Source organism: Antechinus flavipes, chromosome 4, assembly GCF_016432865.1.
Source record: "Antechinus flavipes isolate AdamAnt ecotype Samford, QLD, Australia chromosome 4, AdamAnt_v2, whole genome shotgun sequence".
Taxonomy (NCBI): domain Eukaryota; kingdom Metazoa; phylum Chordata; class Mammalia; order Dasyuromorphia; family Dasyuridae; genus Antechinus; species Antechinus flavipes.
In genome coordinates, this window is record NC_067401.1 from 375408540 (window position 1) to 375431820 (window position 23281).

General features: G+C 37.9%; 1 protein-coding gene across 1 annotated transcript; it reads left to right on the forward strand.

The window, feature by feature from the left end:
• Positions 1–173: 173 nt before the first annotated feature.
• SLC30A1 (solute carrier family 30 member 1) lies at positions 174–7616 on the forward strand. Its single transcript, XM_051998440.1, has 2 exons — positions 174–891; positions 2561–7616. Exons 1-2 carry the CDS (start codon positions 258–260, stop codon positions 3469–3471), a joined length of 1545 nt encoding a protein of 514 aa, XP_051854400.1. The 5' UTR covers positions 174–257; the 3' UTR covers positions 3472–7616.
• The last annotated feature ends 15665 nt before the right edge of the window (positions 7617–23281 follow it).

The following is a 23281-nucleotide window of genomic DNA, read 5'->3' on the forward strand; positions in this document are numbered from 1 at the left end:
AGTCTCGTTTGGGTTTCAGCTCCGGCTCCTCCTTGGGCTCCGAGGGCATCTTGAAGCGCTCCGCCGGGCCCCACACTGTTTTCCCTTCGGCCCGGAGGATCTCGGCGGTAGTAGTTGAAGGAAGGTCGGTTCCCTCGGGCTCCCGGCCGGGCTTATTACCCCGCAGGGTCACCGACACCGGCGAGGCTCCCCTGCTTGCCCGCGGGTTCGGCTCTAACCGCGTAGGGCCCATTTCGGACTTGTCAGATCCCGCAGCCATGGGGTGCTGGGGTCGGAACCGGGCCCGGCTGCTGTGCATGCTGTCGCTGACCTTCATGTTCATGGTGCTGGAGGTGGTGGTAAGCCGGCTGACCTCGTCGCTGGCGATGCTCTCGGACTCGTTCCACATGCTGTCCGACGTGCTGGCCCTCATCGTGGCCTTGGTGGCGGAGCGCTTCGCTCGGCGGACCCAGTCCACACAGAAGAACACGTTCGGCTGGATCCGGGCCGAAGTGATGGGGGCCCTGGTGAACGCCATCTTCCTGACCGGCCTCTGCTTCGCCATCCTGCTGGAGGCCATCGAGCGCTTCATCGAGCCCCACGAGATGCAGCAGCCGCTAGTGGTCCTCGGGGTCGGCGTGGCCGGGCTCGTGGTCAACCTGCTGGGGCTTTGCCTCTTCCACCACCACAGCGGCTACGGGGGCGGGCCCGGCGCGAGCAGTCGCAGCCACAGCCACTCCCACGGGGGGCTCGGCCACAGCCACAGCCACAGCCTTGGCAAGGTGAGCCGGGGCAAGAACAACCGCAGCGGGGGCAACAACAGCAACATGACGGACAGCGAGCGGGCCGCCGACGGCGAGGAGACCAACAACTTGGTCATCAGCTCGAACGGAATGAAGATGGACCCGGCAGGTAGGAAGGGGGTAGGCAGGGGGCCCAGGATTCGCCGTTCCCCCACGCCCCGGCCGGGGGAGCGGGACGAGAGGGGCCAGCACCGCCCCCTGCTGCTGGGCGAAGACGCTGCCGCCTCCGGCCCCTTGCTTTCCCCCACGTGGAGAGGCTTGACATCCCGGGTCTGCTCGGCACACACCCCCTCAGCCTGGGAGGGGTGGCCCCCGGGGTGGCGTGGAGCGAAGGAAGCCTCCGGGGCCCAAGTTTTCCTTTCTTTAGGAAGGCGCCGGACTGACCCCCTCGGGCTGAGCAGGTCAGCCCTTTTTGCGTGCGTGGGGGAGTCACTGCCCTCCCGAAGCTCGCGTTCCCCTGGGTAGTGCCAGCAGCGAAAGACTGCGGGCGAGGGAAAGGATAGATAGTAAATGGGTGTAACGTGGCTGGCAAAGGCCTCTTGGACCAGGGATTTTTAATTGAGTAGGTAAAGGTGGGAGAAGAAGGGAAAAGTAGTCCAGATGTTGGAGCTGGGAAGAGGGACTTCAGGAGGGAGACAGTGCCCTGTGCCAGCCATTGCAGAGAATTCCAGTGTTACTGAATGGTGGGCTCGAGGTCCACCCTGGCTCTGGGAGTACAGGAGGGAAACGGATACTGACAGCTGGGTTATCTCTAGGACTTAACTCTGACAGTAGTTAGTCCTGAACCAAGTGCCGGGCTGGTGGTGATAGGTTTTGTAAAACCTTTGGGGGATGGTGGCTTATTTCTTTCTGGCTGATGGGCATTTTAATTTTCCATACTTCCTGGGAACAGAGCTAACTCTTAACAGTTAGCTTTTCCATTCAACAAGCATTTGGTTAAAGGTTTTTATTAATTTTTTTTAAATGAATGACGTGATTAAGTTCATCCCTAGTCCTCTTGGGAGATCATGTGTTGATTGTCAGTGTGTTAGGGCCCAATTCAGTGATTTCAAAATCAATCTAAAACAAAAGCCATGATTTCTCATCCATTTAAATTATGGAAATTAGTCATTGAAAAAAATGGAGTTATTTAATTCAATCTTATGTGGATTTCTTCCCACTCCCAAATAAGATTAAACTGCCCAAGTATACTTCTTTAGTAGATTTTACCTTTTAAATAGAATCAGAGAAAATTTCAATATATATGGCTTTGCAATTGTTAATTATTGTCAATTTCCCAGTCTCATTAAATATCCTATTTGAATAAATTACACAAACCGAAATTGGTTTTTTAAACTCAAAATATCAAAAAATTGTAAATGACCACGAGGGGAAAAACCAGCTGAAATTGAGTGTCTAATAGTCACTATCTTAGTGGGTTATTCCTATAGTTAGAATTAAGTCGAATTTATAGTGCTCAGATTTAGCTTTTTTTTTTTTCTTGCAAGTTTGCAGAGATCTGTACTAAACTTTTTTTTTTTTTTTGCTAACGGAACTTTTCTTTCCTCTTTATAAGGGAGACAATTAATTTGACAATTTAATAAGTACCCATTCAAAGAAGCTGTAGCCAAGATTAAGTCCACCCATTTTGTATCACTTTACCTTCTAGAGGAACTAAAAACCAACTGGCTGTCCTTAGTTTTGATCTTACCCCCTCCCCCAAAAAAGCAGTTCTAAGAATACAACTTTGGTGTGAATATTTTCTAAATGTGTGGTAATGATTTTGCATCTCTTTGTAGAGGAACAAGCCAGAGACGGTGCAATGGATGTGCAAGTTAATGGGAATCTTATTGGTGATGATTCGGACAATTTAGATTCCGAAGATGAAGAGAATAGTGGACAACTTAACATGCGTGGAGTTTTTCTGCATGTCTTTGGAGATGCCTTGGGTTCAGTAATTGTAGTGATAAATGCCTTGGTTTTTTTCTTTTCTTGGAAATCTTGTACTGAGGGAACGTTCTGTAGGAAACCATGTATCCCTGACCCCTGCCGCTCATATGTAGACCTAATTAATACTACTTATACTTCTACTACTACAGTAAGTGAGGCTGGTCCTTGCTGGGTGCTATATTTAGATCCAACTCTTTGTCTTGTGATGGTTGGCATACTTCTTTATACCACTTATCCGTTACTTAAGGAATCTGCCCTTATCCTTTTGCAAACTGTACCTAAACAAATAGATATCAGAAATTTGAAAATGGAACTTCGAAATGTTGAAGGAGTTGAAGAAGTTCATGAATTGCATGTTTGGCAGCTTGCTGGAAGCAGAATCATCGCCACTGCTCACATAAAATGTCATGACCCTACATCCTACATGGAGGTGGCTAAAAGCATTAAAGACGTTTTTCACAATCACGGAATCCACGCCACTACCATTCAGCCTGAATTTGCTAGTGTAGGTGCTAAATCAAGTGTTACCCCATGTGAGCTTGCTTGTAGAACTCAGTGTGCATTGAAGCAATGTTGTGGGACCGCACAAAAAACCAGTTCTGGAAAGGAAGCAGAAAAGAGTTCGGCAGTTAGCATTTCTTGTTTAGAACTTAGTGACGATTTAGAAAAGCATCCCAGGAGGACTAAAGTTGATAGTATGCCTGCTGTTATGATAGATATAAAGAAGATGCCAAACGAACAACCAGAATCATCTATGTAAGTTTTCAAAACATGTGATGTTCAACTTGTTTTCATCCACAAGAGAAAGAGACTCTCCATTGAAATCTTAAGTTGCCAAGTAGTATAATTGCTGAAGTCCTTGTTTTGGTCACACTGTTTAATTCTATTTTTGTAAGAACATAATGGAATTGCATAACACAAAGTTTTATATTACAACTTTGTGATTATCAATGCACAGTACAGCTATGCTGTAACAATTTTGGAAAGCCAGTTTTAACACTATGTTACATTTTTTTGTTAAAAGTAAATATAAACCTTGTATAACATGATGATACTTTTGATTTCAGTTTTCCCATAGCAAAACTTAATTGGGGATAAATAAATTAAAATTAATTTGTTACTAGAACTTCTCTGTTTTGTCTTTCCCCTCACCCATGTTTTATTTTTAGTTGAGATTTCTTGATGAAACTTGAAATAGTTTTTTTTCCCCTTAGACATTTTAGATTACATTTCCCTTTCCCCCTTTGAAATTATTACATAGCATAATGGTAGCATTAAAAAAAAAACAAAACACCGACTCATGGATGTTGATGGGAAACGTTATTCCTTTTTTTTTTTTTTCCATGTGGAGCAATTCTATCATTTTACCAAGAAAAAAAAAAGATCAATTACTATCTTGTATTAAGTTCTGTTCTTTATTGCTGAGTTGAAATGTGAGACAATTAATGAGAAACTGCATTTTATACACATACTAGGGTATTTGATGAAGAAGAACATAAAAGTTCACCCAACTGAACATCATTTAGATTCTTTTGTAACTTGTTAATGTTTGGAAGAACATTTGAATTGTTTAAAAACTTTCAATACATGCATAAAACAATTGTCTTTTAAAAAATTATGAATATGTATGTTATATAGAAGTATTCACCAGCATTGTTTATGGTATGGTCTTCATTAATTATACTGAAGGAAGACTTGAAGGTTTACTCACAAAGTATTTATGTATAACAAAAGATATTTTAACAGTTGTGAAATTTAATTTATTTCTCTATTGGTTGTCTCAAAGATGCTGTTCTCTCAAGTTATTTCATGGCATCTATCCCCAAATAGATTTAGACGAAAGCTATTATAGTATTATAAACAGTGTTTTTTCTTCCTTTGTGAGCCACTTACTAGAGAGAGAAAAAATTAGGAGGTTAATATCACTTGAGTATTAAATCATTTAAGAATTTAAGTTCATAATTAAGGTGGGACTCACATTTCTATAATGTCTTGTCATTGCTCAGGTCTTCCAACAGTGACTTACTTTGAATATATACTATAACATCTACACATGAGTTGACTGAACTATGACTGAAATTGCTTTTAACTGTTTTCTTATTGCTGTTTCTTTTAAGTACAGTTACTTACACAGTATTTAAGAAGTTTAAAAAAATCATCTCGATTGGAAGAATCATTATGCTTTTTTTTATTAAGTGTATAGTTTTTCTGTAATGAGATTAATATTGATGACATCAGTTATCATACATAGAACTATTTTGCCAAAAGCATAGTGTCCTGACTACTTAAATTGTTTTTATAGGTGACTACTTCTGAAAATGGCTTATCTTTTTGATAGAAAAGAATTCACTATTTAAATACAAAGTTTAAGATAAAGATATTGATAAAGACTGGGATTAGAAATTTCTTTTTTAGTGGATAATTCTTCTAGCAGGCATAAGTTTTTTCCCTTGTAGTATATGCCTGTTGCTGGCAATGGGCTTATTATTTTTTAAAATAGGCCGTGTTAATGGACAGTATATATTCCTTTAAGAATGAGAACGATTTGTGCTTGGATAACAATGGGAACACAGTTTTATAAATTCAGGTTTGCTAAAATGGGCCAAAACTGTAACCTGCCGATTGGGGTCTCTTAATACTATTTTGCTGATATCACCCTCATAATTCAATTGATAATTCCTAAACTGATAGTTATCTTTAATTTTTGTGTGATTTTGAGTCTTTTTGACACAAAACAGGGGGTCTCATTATGTGGGTAAACAAGAGGAAAGCTGCTGATTGTACCGTTATCATGTGCATTCCTGATTTATCATTTTAAACTATGGAATATTTTAATAAGATATTTCAAAGTTGAGTTTATATTTTGTAAACATTTCAGTAAAGATACAAAAAAAAAAAAGATAACTAGAAAAATATCTTAAACATCCAAGAAAAATTTTGTGAACCAAATACATAAAAACGAGTCTATTTCCTAAAGAATTGAGGTTTTAAAAAATATAAGCACAGGACAAGGGCTATGTTTTTCTCAAAAGTACTATAAAAGTAACCTGTAGGTCTAGTTATCTGGTTTTTCATAACTTGTTTTAAAGTAGTTTATATATAATGCATAAAGTGGTACCATAGTGTGTTCCTTCTCAAAGTAGTTTGTTATTCAATAACAAAAGCAGTGGGCAATGACTCACCTTTTGAGTTTTAACAGAGAAACAGTGTTTCTCTTTACAATGCACTTTCTAACCCATATTTTACTATATAAAAAGTTATGTTGAAAAACAAGTGGTTTTTGTTTTGTTTGTTTTTTGTATTTAGAATTCCTAAGTTTTGAATCCCTTTTGCCTTTATGAAAGGAAATGAGGAAATCCTCATTCTTAGGGCACTGTAGCCCAGTGTTTAAAGAAAAAACCCACCCATTTTTCATTTCTGCACCAGTTGTCTTGCAAGCTTTTTAAGCTGGCTTTTGTAAGATCAGCAAGTTTATGATAGGGATCCTTAGATTTTTGTCTATTGTCAATCGTAGGAAAGGAGGCATTTTATGTGCCTGAATTGAAACTAATCTAGAAAAAAAATTCCAAGCCAAATGCAGCCTTAATTAAGGGAGAGTAGATCTCCACTGTGACATTTTAGCTTGTGATTCTTGAATTAGTTGGTTTGGAGTACACATTTGCATTAAGAAAGATATGAATTAGAAAAAACTTTGTATTTGAATGTTTTGGGGGAGGTCGGGGGGGGGGGGGAAATGCCATTTATAAGGCAAGCAATTTGAGAGCAATTTTTCCCCCCTCAAGTACCCCATTGAAAATCACTGTCAGAGTTAGGGTGATATTTTATGAGGGAAACTTTTTGGTAGCTTGCTGTTATTTTGGAGGAACTTCCATTTAGTGTTTATATTTTTGCTTTTCTAAGATTAGAAACTTGAAAACATTATTAAAGGAAATAAAAAGGATATAACATGAAAATACTGTAAGTGGAATAACTGGTTGAAGATTTATTTGAATACTAATACTTTTTTTTTTAATAAGAAAGCTACAAATGTCACATCTTCACCTTTTGTCTTAATGTCTTCACAAAGTATGAAGCAGCAAATGTGGAGAGTAACTTGGTTGATGTGCTGAAGCTCTTCAAACCAGATTGAAATATTTACTTAATACTGAGTTTCAGTGTAATGGTGAATCACAAAACAGTATTAAAACTTGGCGAGATAGCAGAAGAAACTCCTTCCCCCCTTTTTTTTTCTGTTTATTCTTAGACCTGAGTCAAACTTAATTTGACCATTTCTGAAAAGGAGTTGAGTAGCATCATTTTGATGTAGCTTTACAGACCTTATGTATAACTGCTATTTCACTTTACTGACAAAACCTGGAATATTTTAGCAATCATTTTCACTGGCAAAGGGCCTCTTGTATGTCCTACAATTTAAACATGTAAACCAAAAATTTTATGGTCCAGTGTCTTTGACAAAAAGATACTGAAAGGAATGTAGCATACAATTAGTATATATGGTTGTATATAAGAAGTCTTGCTCAAGACACAGAAATTGCCATGTTATCTTTCTGCCTTGAAACAGCACAATGAAAATGCATCAGTGTATGCTGTGATTATGGAACTTTCATAATGTAGTTTTGGTGTCTGCTATTGCCAGCTATCTGGGCAGAATGTGGTGCAGTTTTATGCAGTTGTCATCTCACTAAATGCAGATACAAATATATTTTCTGTGTAAAATTTTACCGATTTTGATGTGTTTTTTTTATATGTTTTATGACTGTACATTGTTTTCCAAAGCTGTTCCTACCTCACCATGAGGCTTTATGGATTGTTATGTATTATAAATGTTCTATATGAGACAGGCGACTGTGTTTTCCCCTCTTTTCTCATTTATTAAAAGTAGACAAATAAACTAATTTTTACATACCTATTTAGTCATTTTGTGCATGCTCTTCAGGCCATAAGCTGAATATAATAAGTGGGTTGTTAATAATAGTACTATGTGAGTTGACAGGGCATATTTGGATCAATAGAAATTGAAAATTTTATCTGTCATTAGAAGATGGCCAATGAAACATCCCAAACACCTTTGTAAGCTTTTTGATTTTGTTCTCATGTAATAAGGAGGGGGTGAGGTTGGTAGGAAATCAAGTTTGCCAAGAATTATAGAGGAAACTGTAACCCATTTGCACACCTGCAAGCATTTGGGGTTTGCTGATCATTAATTAAAAATGATTGTTTCAGTTAAAAAAAGGTTGTTTTTTAAAATTCACCAATTAACGAAATAAGTAACTTGGATCCCAGCAACTGTTTATGTGCCTTATCTCCTACATGCCATAAGTCACAGACCACACATGTCCAATCTTAACGTTAATTGGTGAATTTTTTAAAAAAACTTTTAAAAAATGAAACAATCAGATCTTCCACAATACACATCAGTAGGTGATATTAAACTCTCGGTTGCTACATTTTAAGATATTTTTGGTCAAAAACCAAGTGCTCTACTTCTTGCATGAAGTAATAGTTATTTGTTGAGGTATTAGATACAAATTATTGGGAGTGCTTCTTTAAATGAAAAGATACTAAAATTTTAGACACTGTACACTTTTAAGATAATTGTAATATGTGTTGGAAGATAAGACAGGCACAAAAATGGAATGATGTAGAATGAGATCATTGGTGTCTAGGAAAACTCAAATAGGATATAGAATTTTAGTCTTGGAGGAGAGACGAAACACATACTATTGTAAGTAAGATAAGACAAACACACATTACTAATATGAATTCTGAGTAATCCTAAGCTGTCAAGGGAGTCTATAGAAATGGTTATATGATATGGGTTCTTTTTTTATTTAAAGAGGTAGATTTCCTGAGTGAAAGGGCCTTTCAGGAACAAGCTGACTCTGGTGGCATAAAATGGAAGAGGAATAGTGGGTAATGTGGTTTACATTTGAGCAGATTTCAGAAGGATAGATAGACTCATAGATCCTATAGGGAAAATCTACTGAGGAAGGGATGGGTTGCTCTGACCATTTTTATGTTATGGATCTTTTTTCAGAATAAATACTTTTAAATGCATAAAATGAAGTACATAAAATTAGAAAGGAAACCAATTTTTAATTGAAATGTAAGTATCCAAATAACATCTTCACAGACCTTGGGTTAAGAACCTCCCAAAACACAAAGGAAAACAATGCTAATGAGGAAGAATTGTTGGAGGCCCAGAACACTCAGGAATTCTTTCCCTGGCAATAACCTGTGCATTAGCTACACTCTTAATTCTCCGTCTTTATTCTTTGATGAACCAGTTCTGTTCTACATTGTCCTGTAGAGTCCAGTGCTCTCTTATCATCTTGCTCTGCCAAACCCTTGGATCACTTCCATCAATTCACTCCCTTTGCTGTTCTTTATACATGTCCTGCTGAAGAAAGCTGTAGAAAATCACAGACTCATTGACTAGGTCCACAGCAATCCTAATGGGGCCCTCACTACTGCAAGGCAATCCTTTTACATCTTATTAGCTCATTATCCCACTTAATCCTATCATTCCCACTCTCACTAATCTTCACTCTCCTTGTCTATTGACACCTTCCCTACTGCCTACAAACATGTCCATGACTCAAAAACTATCACTTGATCCATCTGTTTATTAGATCTCTCTCCTTCCTTTGTGGCTAAATTTCTTGAAGTGATCCTCTTCCTTCCTCTCTCTTCTTACCTCTCTACAGTCTGGTTTCTGACTTCATTTTTCTGCTTTCTCCAAAGTTAATTGCCAAATCCAATGGCCTTTTTTCCCCAAAAACTTATTTTCAAAACATATGCATAGTTTTCAACATTCACCCTTGCAAAACCTTGTGTTTTAATTTTTTTCTCCCTTCCCCCCATCCCCTCCCCTAGACAGCAAGTAATCTAATATATGTTAAACATGCAATTCTTACACAATTATCATGCTGCACAAGAAAAATCAGATCAAAAAGGAAAAAAAATGAGAGAAAAAAAGAAATGCAAGCAAACACTTATGATCTACACTCAATCCTCAGTCTCTTTCTGGGTACAGATGGCTCTCTCCGTCATAAGACCATTGGAACTGGCCTGAATCACTTCATTGTTGAAAAGAGACATGTCCAAATTTTCAATCCTCATCCTTTTTGTCCTCCTTTGACTGCCTTGATTCCCTTGACCTTGATTGCTTTTGACACTATTGAGCACCTCTACTTGTCTAAAATTAAACTCATTAACTTCCCTACTTCCCCAAACTCTCTCTCCTTCCAAACTTCCCTGTTACTGTCAAGGATCGAACTATTCTATTCACCAAGACTCACAATTTCTAGGTGACATCTCTAACTCCTCACTCTCACTCTCCCCACCATATGCAATCTTTTTTTCAAGACATGTCCATACTCATCATCTCATCCTGGATAATTTCAGTAGCCTGCTGTTTGATCTCCCAGTCTCCTCTCTCTCCCACTCAGTTGTCAAAGTAATCTTCCTAAGGCACAGATCTAGCCATACCATTTTTTTTCTCCCCCAGTCAAAAAATTCCAGTGGCTCCCTATCACTTTTGTGATCAAATATAAAACCTTCTGTTTGTCATTCAAAATTCTTCACAACCTGGTACTCTCCTACTTTTCCAATCTGCTTACCCTTTATACCTTAATGCAAAGTCCAAAATCTGGTGACACTGGCTTTCTTGCAGTTTCTCGAACAAGACATGCCATTTCCCAAATGGGCAATTCCCAGGGCCTGGAATGCTCTTCCTCCTCATCTGTTTCCAGACCTTCTTGTTTTCCTTTACTTCCCAGCTAAAATCCCACCCTCTCCAGGGAGACTTTCCCAATCCATCTCATTTTAGTGCTGTCCTTCTGTGAATCACTTACTATTTATCTTGTAATTAGTTTATTTGTACATAGTTGTTTACATGTTGTCTCTCTCATTAGGTTTCTAGCTCCTTGGAAACAGGGTCTCACATTTCCTTGTATCCCTGGTGTTTAGTACATGGTATATATGATTAATAATAAATATTTATTCTCCGACTGACTTATTATGTGTCAGGCACTTGGGGTTAGAAAGACAAGTCCAAAACATTCCTGTTCCAAAGAAGCTTAACTTCTATTTGTCAAATTGACTAAGGAGAATTGTGAATATATTTTATTTAGATTTTATTTTTTTGTTTTTTACTGATATTTATTATTTTTTTTGTGACTGGGTTCCCTATCTTATCCAAACTGGAAGTACAGTTTCACAAAGTAGATATGGAGGTTATGAGTTATGGATGGAGGCAGATGAAGGGACTCAAATTTTTTCCTTAAAAAGAAGAGTTCATAATGAAGAAGAGAGATGAGTAGCTGTCAAATGTTCAAACTTGAGGAAAGAGGAAGAGATGGCTTATGACATTACTTGCTTTTTAAAAATTTATTTATTTATTTGAGAAGAGACTGAAAGAGCATAGAGAGTATTAGAAGTATTCCAGCTTTGGAAACCCTCCCTGGTGGTCTAATATTATAGGGATGTGAGGGACCTTAGCCCAGGAATACAGTAGCCCAAGTTTGTGATCACTGCCACACATGAAGTGAGGACTTATATCTGGTTTGGGTCTTTCATTTTTTTTTTTTTTAAATTGGTCATGGATGTTTGAAATTTCAGTGGCTTTGCTTATAGGTTTCCCAACTTAAATGCTATTATTCCAGAATTAGAAGACTCATTAGAAGTTTGAGGAGAACACAACAGCAGGGATGTGGATTTGAGCCATCCCTAGCTTATCCAAAAGTTATGGCTTGGTCTCCAGTTTGGATTTGAACTCAGGGTGTGACCGAGCACTCTGAAGCCTGGTCACGACCTTACCTAGATATTCATGTTGGCTTGGAGGAACAAGGGCGAAATGGGACTTCGAAATAAATGGGAGCATTACTTCACCTATTACTGCTCAGTGAACCCACACATATCAAAGCCATCCCTTGCTCCCCCCCCACCCCAGAGTTTAAGTATAAAGGCATTTGAGCCAATTCCAGTACTCCTACACCTTCCTTTCATTTCCCAAATCCCTAAGTCATTCCAAGCCTAGAATTTACTCAAAGTAAAGGGACTATAAGGATCTCTACATCAGCTCAAACATCTGTATGAGAAGTTTCAAAAATTAAGTCAAATCTCTGGATGTTTTACTCACATGGTAAATTCTTGTTATTGGCACATAACTGAATGAGGAATTACTTTAAAAATTTTTTTTTACTTTATTACACTGGCTGAAATGGAAGAGGACATGGAATTAAAAAAAAAATCTCTTGTTTTTTTAGCATGGGCTGAATGGCAGAAAGTTCAGATAGGAACTCATCCTTTTTTTTTTTGTTTTAAACAAAACCTAAAGACATTTTACTACTATCTTTCAGAAAATAAAACAGATCATCTTTATAAGGGTACTTCTTGTTTCCTCTCCTCCTTCTTAACCTCTATTTCTATTCACATAGCATTCTTCTTTTCCTCGATATCCCTATTATCCAAGGCTTATCCCAGCCATGTTTTATTTTTCACCTTTAATATTTACCTGTCCTGTATCCCATCTCTAGCTATCTTATTTCAAAGTATTGACTAGTGAATCCAATAAATTAGTCAATGTTAATGGAAGAGGAATGAAAGATGGTCCTAATGTATATTTGAGTAGTAGACAACTTCTAAAGGGCAATGTTCTCTGAAATTATGATGAGAATATCAGGCAAGGGAGAAGAGAACTATTTTTGTGTGAAGGTAACTGCTGTAGTATCATAGAAAAGACAGTGAATTTGGAGTCAGAAGGTCTAGGTTAGAAGTCACAGCTCTGCTACCATGTAGCTTTGGGATCTTAGGAAAGTCACTTAATTTATCTAAACAGATTATTTATCTGTAAAATAGGTATTATAATAATAATTGCACCCCTTTTCTTTATGTACTTGTAGACACATCTCATGGTGCTGGAACTATCATCACTTCCAGAATCAGCCTGACCTGTGGGCTGACCTGAACCTGTAGTTCAAATGGTTTTTAAGGGAAAAAATTAAAAATATAAGTATATAGATATACAGATATATGCACACAGGTGTACATATATATGTATATATGCACACACATATATGCATATATGATACATACTACATACTCAGACTTTCACAAACAATAATTACACTACCTACTCCCTTCAATGTTGTAGCAAATAAGATCATATTTATGAAATCATTTTGTTATAAAATGTAATATGCACATCAACTTTTCCTAAACTCACTTTTATGCTGATAATTTGATTATCCTGAGATTAAATCATCTTACTTCTGGTTCCATTTATATGACCATAAGTCATTCTGTTTCCTTTTCCTCTTCCTTGCCATACTTAAAGTAGTCCTTTCTCTGATCAGTGACCATCCCTCTCATATCTCTTTGTTGTAATAACTAAAGATGGAAGAGACCTTGAAGGCTATCTAATCTTGTTTTATCATTTGACAGTGTGGAAATAGCCCCAGAAAAGAGGAGATTATAGAGTCCCACACATGGGTGAGTAAGAGAGCTAGAATGTCAATTCAGGTCTTAATTACAGATTCAGTGGGGTTTATACTTTGCCATTCTACTTGTCCTCTAACTCCTACCTTAGTTAGTCCTCTTCCTTCTACAATCTTTGACTTTTGATCAGGACATTTCCCTTCTTTTTCCCTTCAGCTACAGCATAAGAATCAGAAAAAAAAAATCACAGAAGAACCAAAAAATTTGGATAGCCTTCTAGTCTAACGCTTACACTAAAGGAATCTCCCCAATAACACACTTGACAAACTTCAATGGAAAACTTCCAATGAAGAGAAATCCACCATTAAGCAGGCCAAATCCACTTTTGGATAACTCTAATCATTACAGATATTCCCTTGATATCAAGCTTATATTTAACCTCTCTCCTTTTCTCCTAATTCTGGCCCTCTGAAGTCAATTTTTCTATATAACAACCCTTCAAATACTTGGACACAGCTATCACATAATTTCTGAATCTTCTCTTCTCCAGGATAAATTGGCCCCATTCATTTAATCTTTCTATGAATGAACTCAAGGTCCCTCAGCATTCTGGTTTCTCTTCTCTGAATATTCCTTGGCTTATCAATGTCCTTCTTAAAATGTGACATGAAGAACTGAACATAATACTCTGGATGAGTTCTAGCAAGGTCAGAATACAATGGCACTATCACTTCTCTATTCCTGGAAGCTAATTCTCTAAGTGCAATTCAAGATTACATTAACTTTTTAATTTCCACATTATATTGCTGACATACTGAATTGGCAGTCTACTAAAACCTCTAGATTTTTTTCATGGAACTTTTTTCATGGAACCTTGACTTTTTCTTCTTGTACTTATGAAGTTGATTTTTTGTTACTCAACTGTAATACTTGACTGTTATCCCTATTGCCTTTTAGATTCAGACAATTCATCTAAAGTAGAGGTGTCAAATAATCCTGAGTGTGGTCCAAACTAGATTAAAATGTAGTTCCTATCTGATTTTAATGTATTGATATATTAATAAAAAATAAGCAAATAAGGAAACAGGTACAGAGAGATTTAAAGGGACCTGCACAAAGTGAGCACAGTAGCAATAGTAATAATAGAGATTCATAAAGCATTTGTTAAGGGTTTACTTTGTCCCAGATATTGGGCTAAATGCTGGGGATAAAAATACAAACAGGCAGATCAATCCTTGTCCTATTATGGCCTAACATTTTCCCTGGGGCACAGTTTTATGTTCCAGTGGAGATGAAGGTTAGAGCAGAAGTGGTTTGGTTTGAAGCTAGTGTTCAAGAAGCCACCAGTATATAGAGATTTATAGTTACAAAGAATCTTATATATATTTTATTTTGTTACAACCACTCTATAAAGTAAATAATGTAAATTTAAGGATCCTCATTTTACAAATTAGGAAGCTGAGGCTTAAAGAAGCCAAATGGTTTGTTTATCAACTAGTAAATGGCAGAGATGATTCAAGCCTTTTGACTTCAAATGAATTGCTCTTTCCATAGTACCACAAGCATAGAAGGAGAGCAGAGTCTTCATTTGAATCCAAAAAGGTAGTTAATTCTCCCCTAGGATGAGGGAGAGACACTTATTAAGCATCTATTATGTTCCTGGCCCTGTGCTAAGTACTTCAAAAATATCTCATTTTGTATTTATTTATTGATATTTGATACAACAACTCTGGAAAGTAGATGTTATTACCACCTCCATTTAATAGTTGGGGAAACTGAGGCAAAGAGAGGCTAAGGGACTTCCTAGAGACACACAGAGTCTAGTCTTCATCTTTGCCTAGCTGGGTGATGACCCAGCTGATGACTTATCTAGCTCCTGTTCCTCTTAGTGCTTCTCCTTTTGCATCGAGGAAGAAATTCTGCTAAAAGCCTTGATGGAGTAAGACGTTTGGACTTCCTCCTAAATTTAGTCTTTCTTTATTCTCTCTGTCCCCTAAACCATATCAGCCAATGAAATTCAAGCTTCTCATCTTGATGCCATCTGGTACCATCCTACTTTTATCTCATATTGTTTCTTTCCACATACTTTATATTCTAGCCAAATGGGATTTCCCTCCATCCTCCTTAAATAACTTGTACTTACTAGTCTGCAAATCTTTATCGAACTATTCTTTATGCTTGAAAGGTCCTTCTTTTTTCTGTTTGTCTGTTGAACACCTGCCTAGCCTTTAAAGACAAATTCAAATACTACCTTCTCTGTAAAGACTTATTATATTTTTTCCTATCAGATCTCATATCACTTTCTTTTTTTGCATCTCTTTAAAATTAAGAAAGATCCAATATTTAGAAACCACTACAAGGTCTGCCAGAGCCAGGGAACTTACCTATTCCTTTTCTCACTAAATGGCCCACCTACTCTAGACCTATGTAAACAATTTGGACCGGATTCAGTTCTAGAGAGACCCGAGAAGAAGATTAGGCTATTAGATTATGGCTAATGTGTAAGGTTTTCCTCAAAGGGAATATGAATTATTTCAGGGTAGAATATAAATTTGATATTTCTGTTGTTGAGTTGTTTCAGTCATGTCTGACTCCTGTTGACCCCATTTTGGGTTTTCTTGGTGAAGAAACCAGAATGGTTTCCATTTCCTTCTCCAGTTCATTTTACAGATGAAGAAACTGAGGCAAACAGGATTAAGTAACTTGCCCAGGATCACACAGCTAGTAAATGTCTTCATGAGGAGAACTTTGAGTCTTCCACACTCCAGGCTAGGTATTCTAATCACTGTGTGCCACCTATCTACCTGAACCTGATATATTCCTGCCATTTATTTTACACACACACACACACACACACACACAGAGAGAGAGAGAGAGAGAGAGAGAGAGAGAGAGAGAGAGAAAGAAAGAGAAATGCTTAACATAAAAGATTATCACATATGCAAATAGACAAAACTTAAATGAAATAAGCAGCAATGCTAACTACTTTTATACCCAGCTGGGAGGTAGATGTTTAAAAATAGCTAGACATAAAACTGTTTGAAGGATTGCTAAATAGGCATTTTACATTTCCTCTCCATTTGGACCATCTAAACAACTCCCATTCCAATCCTTCTGATAAAAAGGACTAGCTTTAGATAAAACTTTATTGGTGTTCATCGTCTCTAAGAACACTGACTCTTCCCCTTGCCACCATTCAGCTCTGACCTGATGAGATAAAGCACCTCCAGAATTCACAGTGTTACCTCCAAGCCTAGATCCATCCATCTCAGGATTGATGCTCATTTTCCAGTCAGGAAATAAAACATAGAAGAGGCAGCCTAACTTGAGGGTCAGGCTTGTATATGCGGACATGTACCTTAAGTGCCATGTGTTCATGTCCATATGAAAGCCAGGGTAGGATTCAGGATAGTTTGCTTCATTTCCTTTCTAAGTTTCTGGAAGTAGCTCATAATTATCCTAATAGGATTCAAGGTAGGAAAGAATGAGAGAGTGGGAACTCTTTCAAACTGCTACTGAGTCATTATCTCTTCTGTATCCACAATCAGTAAGGGAGAATCTTGGTAATCTTGGTCATTTCAAAGTGAAAACCCTTTAACTCTGAAGCAGACTCCTATTTGTCAGAGCTAGGAGGAATAATTGAGCTCATTCCATGGTATAGCCCTATTGACTTTGTGTATTATTGTGCATTACAGTTCAGTGTTTAGGTACTTCTTACTGGACTAAGTTTCATGAGATCAGAAATTATGCTTTTTCTTTTTCTTTTCTTTTCTTTTTCTTTTTTTTTGGCAAGGCAACCAATCAAGTAATTTGCCAGTAATTTGTAATTTACAGCTAGTAAGAGTCTGAGGTCAAATTTGAACTCAGGTCCTCCTAACTCCAGAGATTATGCTTTTTTGAAGCTGTATCTTCTCTATGACTTTTTACAAAAGCCTGCTGGTGAATCTGCCTGCCTCATCTTTCCCCACTCCAATCTACTCTTCATTAAGCCACCAAAATAATTTTCCTAAAGCACAGGTCTTATCGTGTGATTTCCCTATTCAGTAGACTCTATGGCCTCTAGAAACAAATACAAAATCTTCTGTTTGCCGTTCAGAGAGTTTCTTCCCCTATCTTTCCGGACTTCTAGACCTTTCTCCCCTCCCTATACTCTTCAATCCTATGACCACTGATGTTGTTCTGTTTCTGGAGCAAAATACTCCATCTCTTGCCTCTAGGCATTTTCTTTTTTTTTTTTTTCTTTTTTTTTTCCTTTAATAACTTTTTATTGACAGAACCCATGCCAGGGTAATTTTTTACAGCATTATCCCTTGCACTCACTTCTGTTCCAATTTTTCCCCTCTCTGCCTCCACCCCCTCCCCCAGATGGCAAGCAGTCCTTTACATGTTGAATAGGTTACAGTATATCCTAGATACAATGTATGTGTGCAGAACCGAACAGTTTTCTTGTTGCACAGGGAGAATTGGATTCAGAAGATATAAATAACCTGGGAAGAAAAACAAAATGCAAGCAGTTTATATTCATTTCCCAGTGTTCTTTCTTTGGGTGTAGCAGCAGGCATTTTCTTTGACTCTCCTGTGGAATACTATTCTTGGTATACTTAGAATACTCCTCTTCCTTATCTCTGATTATTAGTTCTAGCTTTTTTCAGGAATCCTATCTTCTCCAGAAAACCTTTCTCAACCCATCTTCATTATGTACCTTCCATGTTATTTTCATTTTGTGCTGTATGTAGCTTATTTGTACATCTTTATTTACTTACTGTTTCTTTTCTTGGATTGTGAGCTCCTTTAAGTCAAGGACTGTCTTTTGCCTCTTTATGTAACTCCATTTTTTAGCACAATACCTGGCATATATTGGGCATTTAATAAATACAAAAAAGTACTACCTAACCTAGCTCAGTGGTCTGCATAACAGTTAGCATATAATAAATGTTTGTTGAACTGATATGAGTAGGTAGGAGTTCTATCATCTTTTGGGAGAGGTTTTAGTACTCAGGAAACAATTGCTTCATCTTTAATCAAATTGAGATAGCTAGAGAAGTAGCACTTCTCTAACGTTTGGATTTCTTTGAAGTCAATATAAATACTTGGGGTTATTATTATCTAGGAATGAAGCAGCACTGATAGAAGAAGTTGAGCTTTGTGGGAAAAAACTTTAATTGTATTCTGATTATTTTGTGCAAAACCAAAGATCTTTGTCACACTAGAGAATTCGCAGTATGAAAAGATCCTGCGATGGATGGATTGCCTAAATTTCACTTTAACTCTTACTCAGCCTTAGAAGCTTTCAGCTTGAAGGAATTTGCCATAGCCAATGAATAATATCTTTGCCTCAACTCATGGAACTAGAAACAGATACTTTCAGCACCTGGCACAGTGATTTTCCCAGTGAAACTACCTTTTACAAGCTAAAGTCTTGAGAAAACAAGAGACCTGGTTATACACTGGGATCTGCTTTGAGCACACCCGCTGAGCTGCCTTTGCTATTGACTATGCTGGCAAAATTGTGATCTCTCAGCATCATAAGGTTGCAGCTGGTGGAGATGGACAGCTTTGCACCAGGATGACAAATAAAAGGATGAAATGAGGGGGAAGAAGTCTAAATGGAGAAGTTTGGGTGGCTGATTCTGTTCTAAGTGCATAAATAAAAATCAGTCAACTTTTGGATAATCTGCACTGAGAGAAAGAGGAAGTAACAAAGAATGCCATGCAAAAAAAGGTTAGGCTTTGGAAAACCAGAAATAGTGATGAAGCATACAAAAGCGCTGTCACTTGTGTATGATGGTAGGTGGAAAAGGGGGGAAAAGAAAAAGGTTCCTGCTGGAGCTTAGAGTCTCCAAATTAACCAATGCCCACAGACAGCACTGTGTTTATTTGGTATACTAGTACACTATGTTGCATTTAGAATCAGAAGACTTGGGTTAAAAATCAGTGATATGGGGGGCAGCTAGCTGGCACAGTGGAAAGAACCAGCCTTAGAGCCTGGACAAGTGTGTGTAATTCTGGCCTCAAACACTTACTTATTGTTGACCCTGGGCAAGTCATTTAACTCTGGTTGCCTAAAAAAAAAAAAAAATAGTAGTAGGCTGTAGGCAGCACTAATATACAGATAAAAGCCTATTATTAAATTCTCAGTGTGAATATTTACAGCTTGGAAATGATCAAATTCTATAAATCAGAGCCTATTTTATTGATAATTTATATTTAAGATAAGTTAAACAAATTTTAATTTTATAAGTATATCACAGATACATTTTCCCCCAGAGAGATGCTGCTTAAACATTTACCAGCATATGCTTGGTTAAAATTCCAGCTCTTCCACATACAATCTCCCAACCTTCCAACTGTTAGTGCCTTTTCTCTTTAACTAACTTATGTTCATTTTGAATATTATTCTATGTCAAATTCTATGAATATGTAAATTGGAGTTGAGCAAGACATATACAGAGTTGGACTTTCTGCCTCCTGGTGCCCACATGTGCTAGCTTTGCTTCACAGATTTTGTTGCTTTGAGATGAATAAAAAGGCTTCATATTGGCCATTGAGCAGGAAGAGGTGATGACTAAAATAGTTGAACTGATATGGATAGATAGGAGCCCCACAACCTTTTGGGAGAGATTTTAGTACTCAAAAAACAATTGCTTTATTCTTAATCAGGCTCAGATAGCTGAAAAGCATCATTCTTCTCCCCAAAGTAGCATTTCTCTAATGTTTAGATTTCTTTTAAATCTATCAGTTTTCAGGGTCACTATAACTTGGGTATTTATTCAATGGATTTATCAGTGGACATTTAAATGGAAGTAAGCCCACCTTCTGTGCTTTTTTCCCTTCCAGTCTAAACTGTCAGGGTTGATTCAAGCCACTTTCCATAAGGATTGGAAAATGGGCATCTTGCTCTAACTTCTACCTCAGTTGCTATGTAACAGTAAGCACATAACATCTAAAATATACTTCTTGGGTTTGGGACTGCCTCTTTTGTGTTTGTTCTTTCCTAATCTTAGGTGAATGAGTAACCATTCTGGGATGGACATAAGTCTTGGAGGTGACTTTTTTAGTTTTGTCTACAGATCCTAGATTCTTTTGTTCAGAGCTTTCTCACAGCAAAGAAAACTATTCCAGGACTCTTGGAGGAGATGACCACCAACAAGAGGATTATTCCAAGCCTGGACACATCCATCTTAGGATAAAGATATAAAGTAAATTTTGGTTGAGCATGAATTTGACCTATACTTAGAAATGGTCTCGTGAACCTTACCATATCCTACCTCTCCCCTGTCACATTTCCCATCCCTCCTACCCTGCAGTGGGAGCTGTTGTGAACAAACTTGGAGGTTTTCTAGAATTTCTAATTTCAGAAAGGGAAGAGTGGAAAAATCTATAAGAAACTTCTCTTCTTATCCCCACTCAATCCTCACCATTAGGTCATAAGTCATTCAAGGGCAAAGATTGTGTCATTTTCCATCTTTGTATCCTTTGTGAGCAGTATTAAGCCATACACATACCGTGTTTCCCCGATAATAAGACACTGTCTTATGAATTTTTTTGGACAGAAAAAAAACCAGAGGGCTTATTTTCAGGGGAGGGCTTATTTTAATGAACATTGACAGCAATTTTAATAAACAGGTAAACGTGAACAAAAAAAGTACCTTTATTCAATAATGATCATGTCATCTTCTTCAACAACATCGTCATAAGTGTCCATACCCTGAATTCCATCCTGGATGTCTTGCGCCTCTATTTCCTTCAGAAGAAGTGGACCCAATCTGTCATGTCCAGCAATATAGCTCTCTTTAAATGAACATGTCTTGTCCAGGTAATCTGCTCGTAGTGCCTTGGCGACACAGCTGTCAGTAATTTGATCCCATGACTTCTTCACCCAAGTCACGACTTCTTGCAGACAGGGCTTCACAAAGTTTCCACGCTGATTTCTTTCCATTCTATTTTCAATGTAGTCATTGACTTCCATGCACAAATGGTCCTTGAATGGCTTGTTTATTGTAATATCAAGGGTCTGGAGATAGGCAGTCATTCCTGCAGGAATCATTACTTGATCTATTCTTCTCTCTGCAAGGAAGTTCTTCATTTCTTTAGCGGGTGAGTGCTGGCTGAATCCCAGATTATCAGACCTCTTTGGTTACCTCGCATAACAAATGGCAGCATTAAATCAACCCACTTTCTTGGCTTGTGTACACCAGGCTTTTTTGGTTTCAAGAATGTAAATGCCTGATACATGTTCAATCTTATCTTTCTTGCCCTTACTGATGATTAGAGGTGGCTTTCTTTCCATCCAAACAAATTGCCAAAACACAGGTGACCCGTGCAGACAGAATAATAAAATTATGACCATCAGTCCTTCTTTTCACTCCATCATGCCCCTCAATAATGTTTTAACCCCATCATGCTCCCTGAGTGCTCCTTCTATCCTCCATGATGCTCCCTGAGTTCTTCTTTTATCCTCCATCATGCCCCTTTTATCCTCCATCATGCCCCCTCACTCCCGCTTACATACCGGGTTTTTATGTTGTCCTGCCTCAGCTTTCCCCGGCACTGCTCTCAATGGCGCCAGCAAGCAAATCACTGGAGAAGAAGAGGATGATGCGCTCACTGCTGCAGCTCTGATTGGATGCAGCTCGGAGTGCGGCGTGCGTTTCACCCGGGGGGGGGTGAATGGGGGGGGAGGGGATGGTGCATACAGAGGGTACCGTAATATAGCGTGTAGCACAGGGGATCATCTTCACTGCAGTAGCAATCTCAATAGGGCTTATTTTCGGGGGAGGGCTTATTTTAGAGGAATCTTACACAGTAAGGGGAGGGCTTATTTTTGGGATAGGTCTTATTATCGGGGAAACACAGTACTAGTCACTCAATATTTGTAGTCTGGAAATCAGAGACATGTTGGAGATCTGACTTCCCTTCGAAATTTGCAGCTTCCTAAGTATGTCTAGCCCCTAAACATCTGAAATCAAGGAATTTAATTTTCTACTTTCACCATGCCATTATTATATTTACCACCATCAGTATCATCATCATTGAGAAGAGAGCAATCTTCAAATAGTTTAAGAGCTGTTATGTAAAAGAGGGATTACATATGTTTTACATCTATTTCAGAAGGCAAACCTATTATTAATAAGTGTAAATAGGCAGACTTGGATTCTGTGCAAGAAAAATATTCCCAACCATTGGAAATACCAAATCAAGAAGTAGATGGTTTGGGAGATTTCCCTTGAGGCAGAGGTTAGTTGACTGTTTAAGTAGGCTATTGAAAAGAAATTCCTGTTCAAAGTTTGGATTATTAATTCCTACTGTCCCTACAATCATGATAACTACTATGACTAGCAAGACTTTAAAGAAATTCTTTCTCATTTACAATGTGGCAACCTTAAAATTGCCAACTCCCCATTCCATTCCTCCTTAAACCTACCAACTACTTGTTCCCTATTCCCTTCCTCTATAAATCTATCAAGAAGTTCTCTTATTCCCCATTTGAAGTACCATACTTAATCATCTTTTGGTCACCATGGGGTAAATGAGAAAGAAGAATAAAGCTATAACATCACAGTGCTTTCAATAATCCCAAGATCTATTGTATCAACAATTCATCTTTTAAAATACCAGAATCCTTCCAGATGAGAAGCAGCATATCAAAGTGGATTTAGAATTAACCTTAGAGTCAAGAAGACCTAGTTCAAGTGATATAAACTATGATATAAACTATCTGTGTGAGTCTGGGCAAATCATTTAACCTCTTTATATCTTTTTTTTAAGACATATTAGAATAGAGCAGGGGTGGAAATGCATTGGTAGAAGAAGTTTCACACCAGGAGTTCCCTTTGATGATGAAATCATAGTTTTGCTTTAAATTTTTCCCCTAAATATATAATATAGCCAACATCTTTTAATGGAATGTAAAATTTATGAAAATAGACTATTATGCTTTTTGGCTTTGAATTTCCAGTACCTAGCATATTTTCTCATGGTATTATTCAGGCATTTTCAGTCATGTTCAACTCTGCATGACTCCATATGGGGTTTTCTTGGCAAAGACAGTGGAGTGGTTTGCTGTTTCCTTCTCCAGTTCATTTTACAGATGAGGAAACTGAGGCAAACAGGGTTAAGTGATTAGCTCA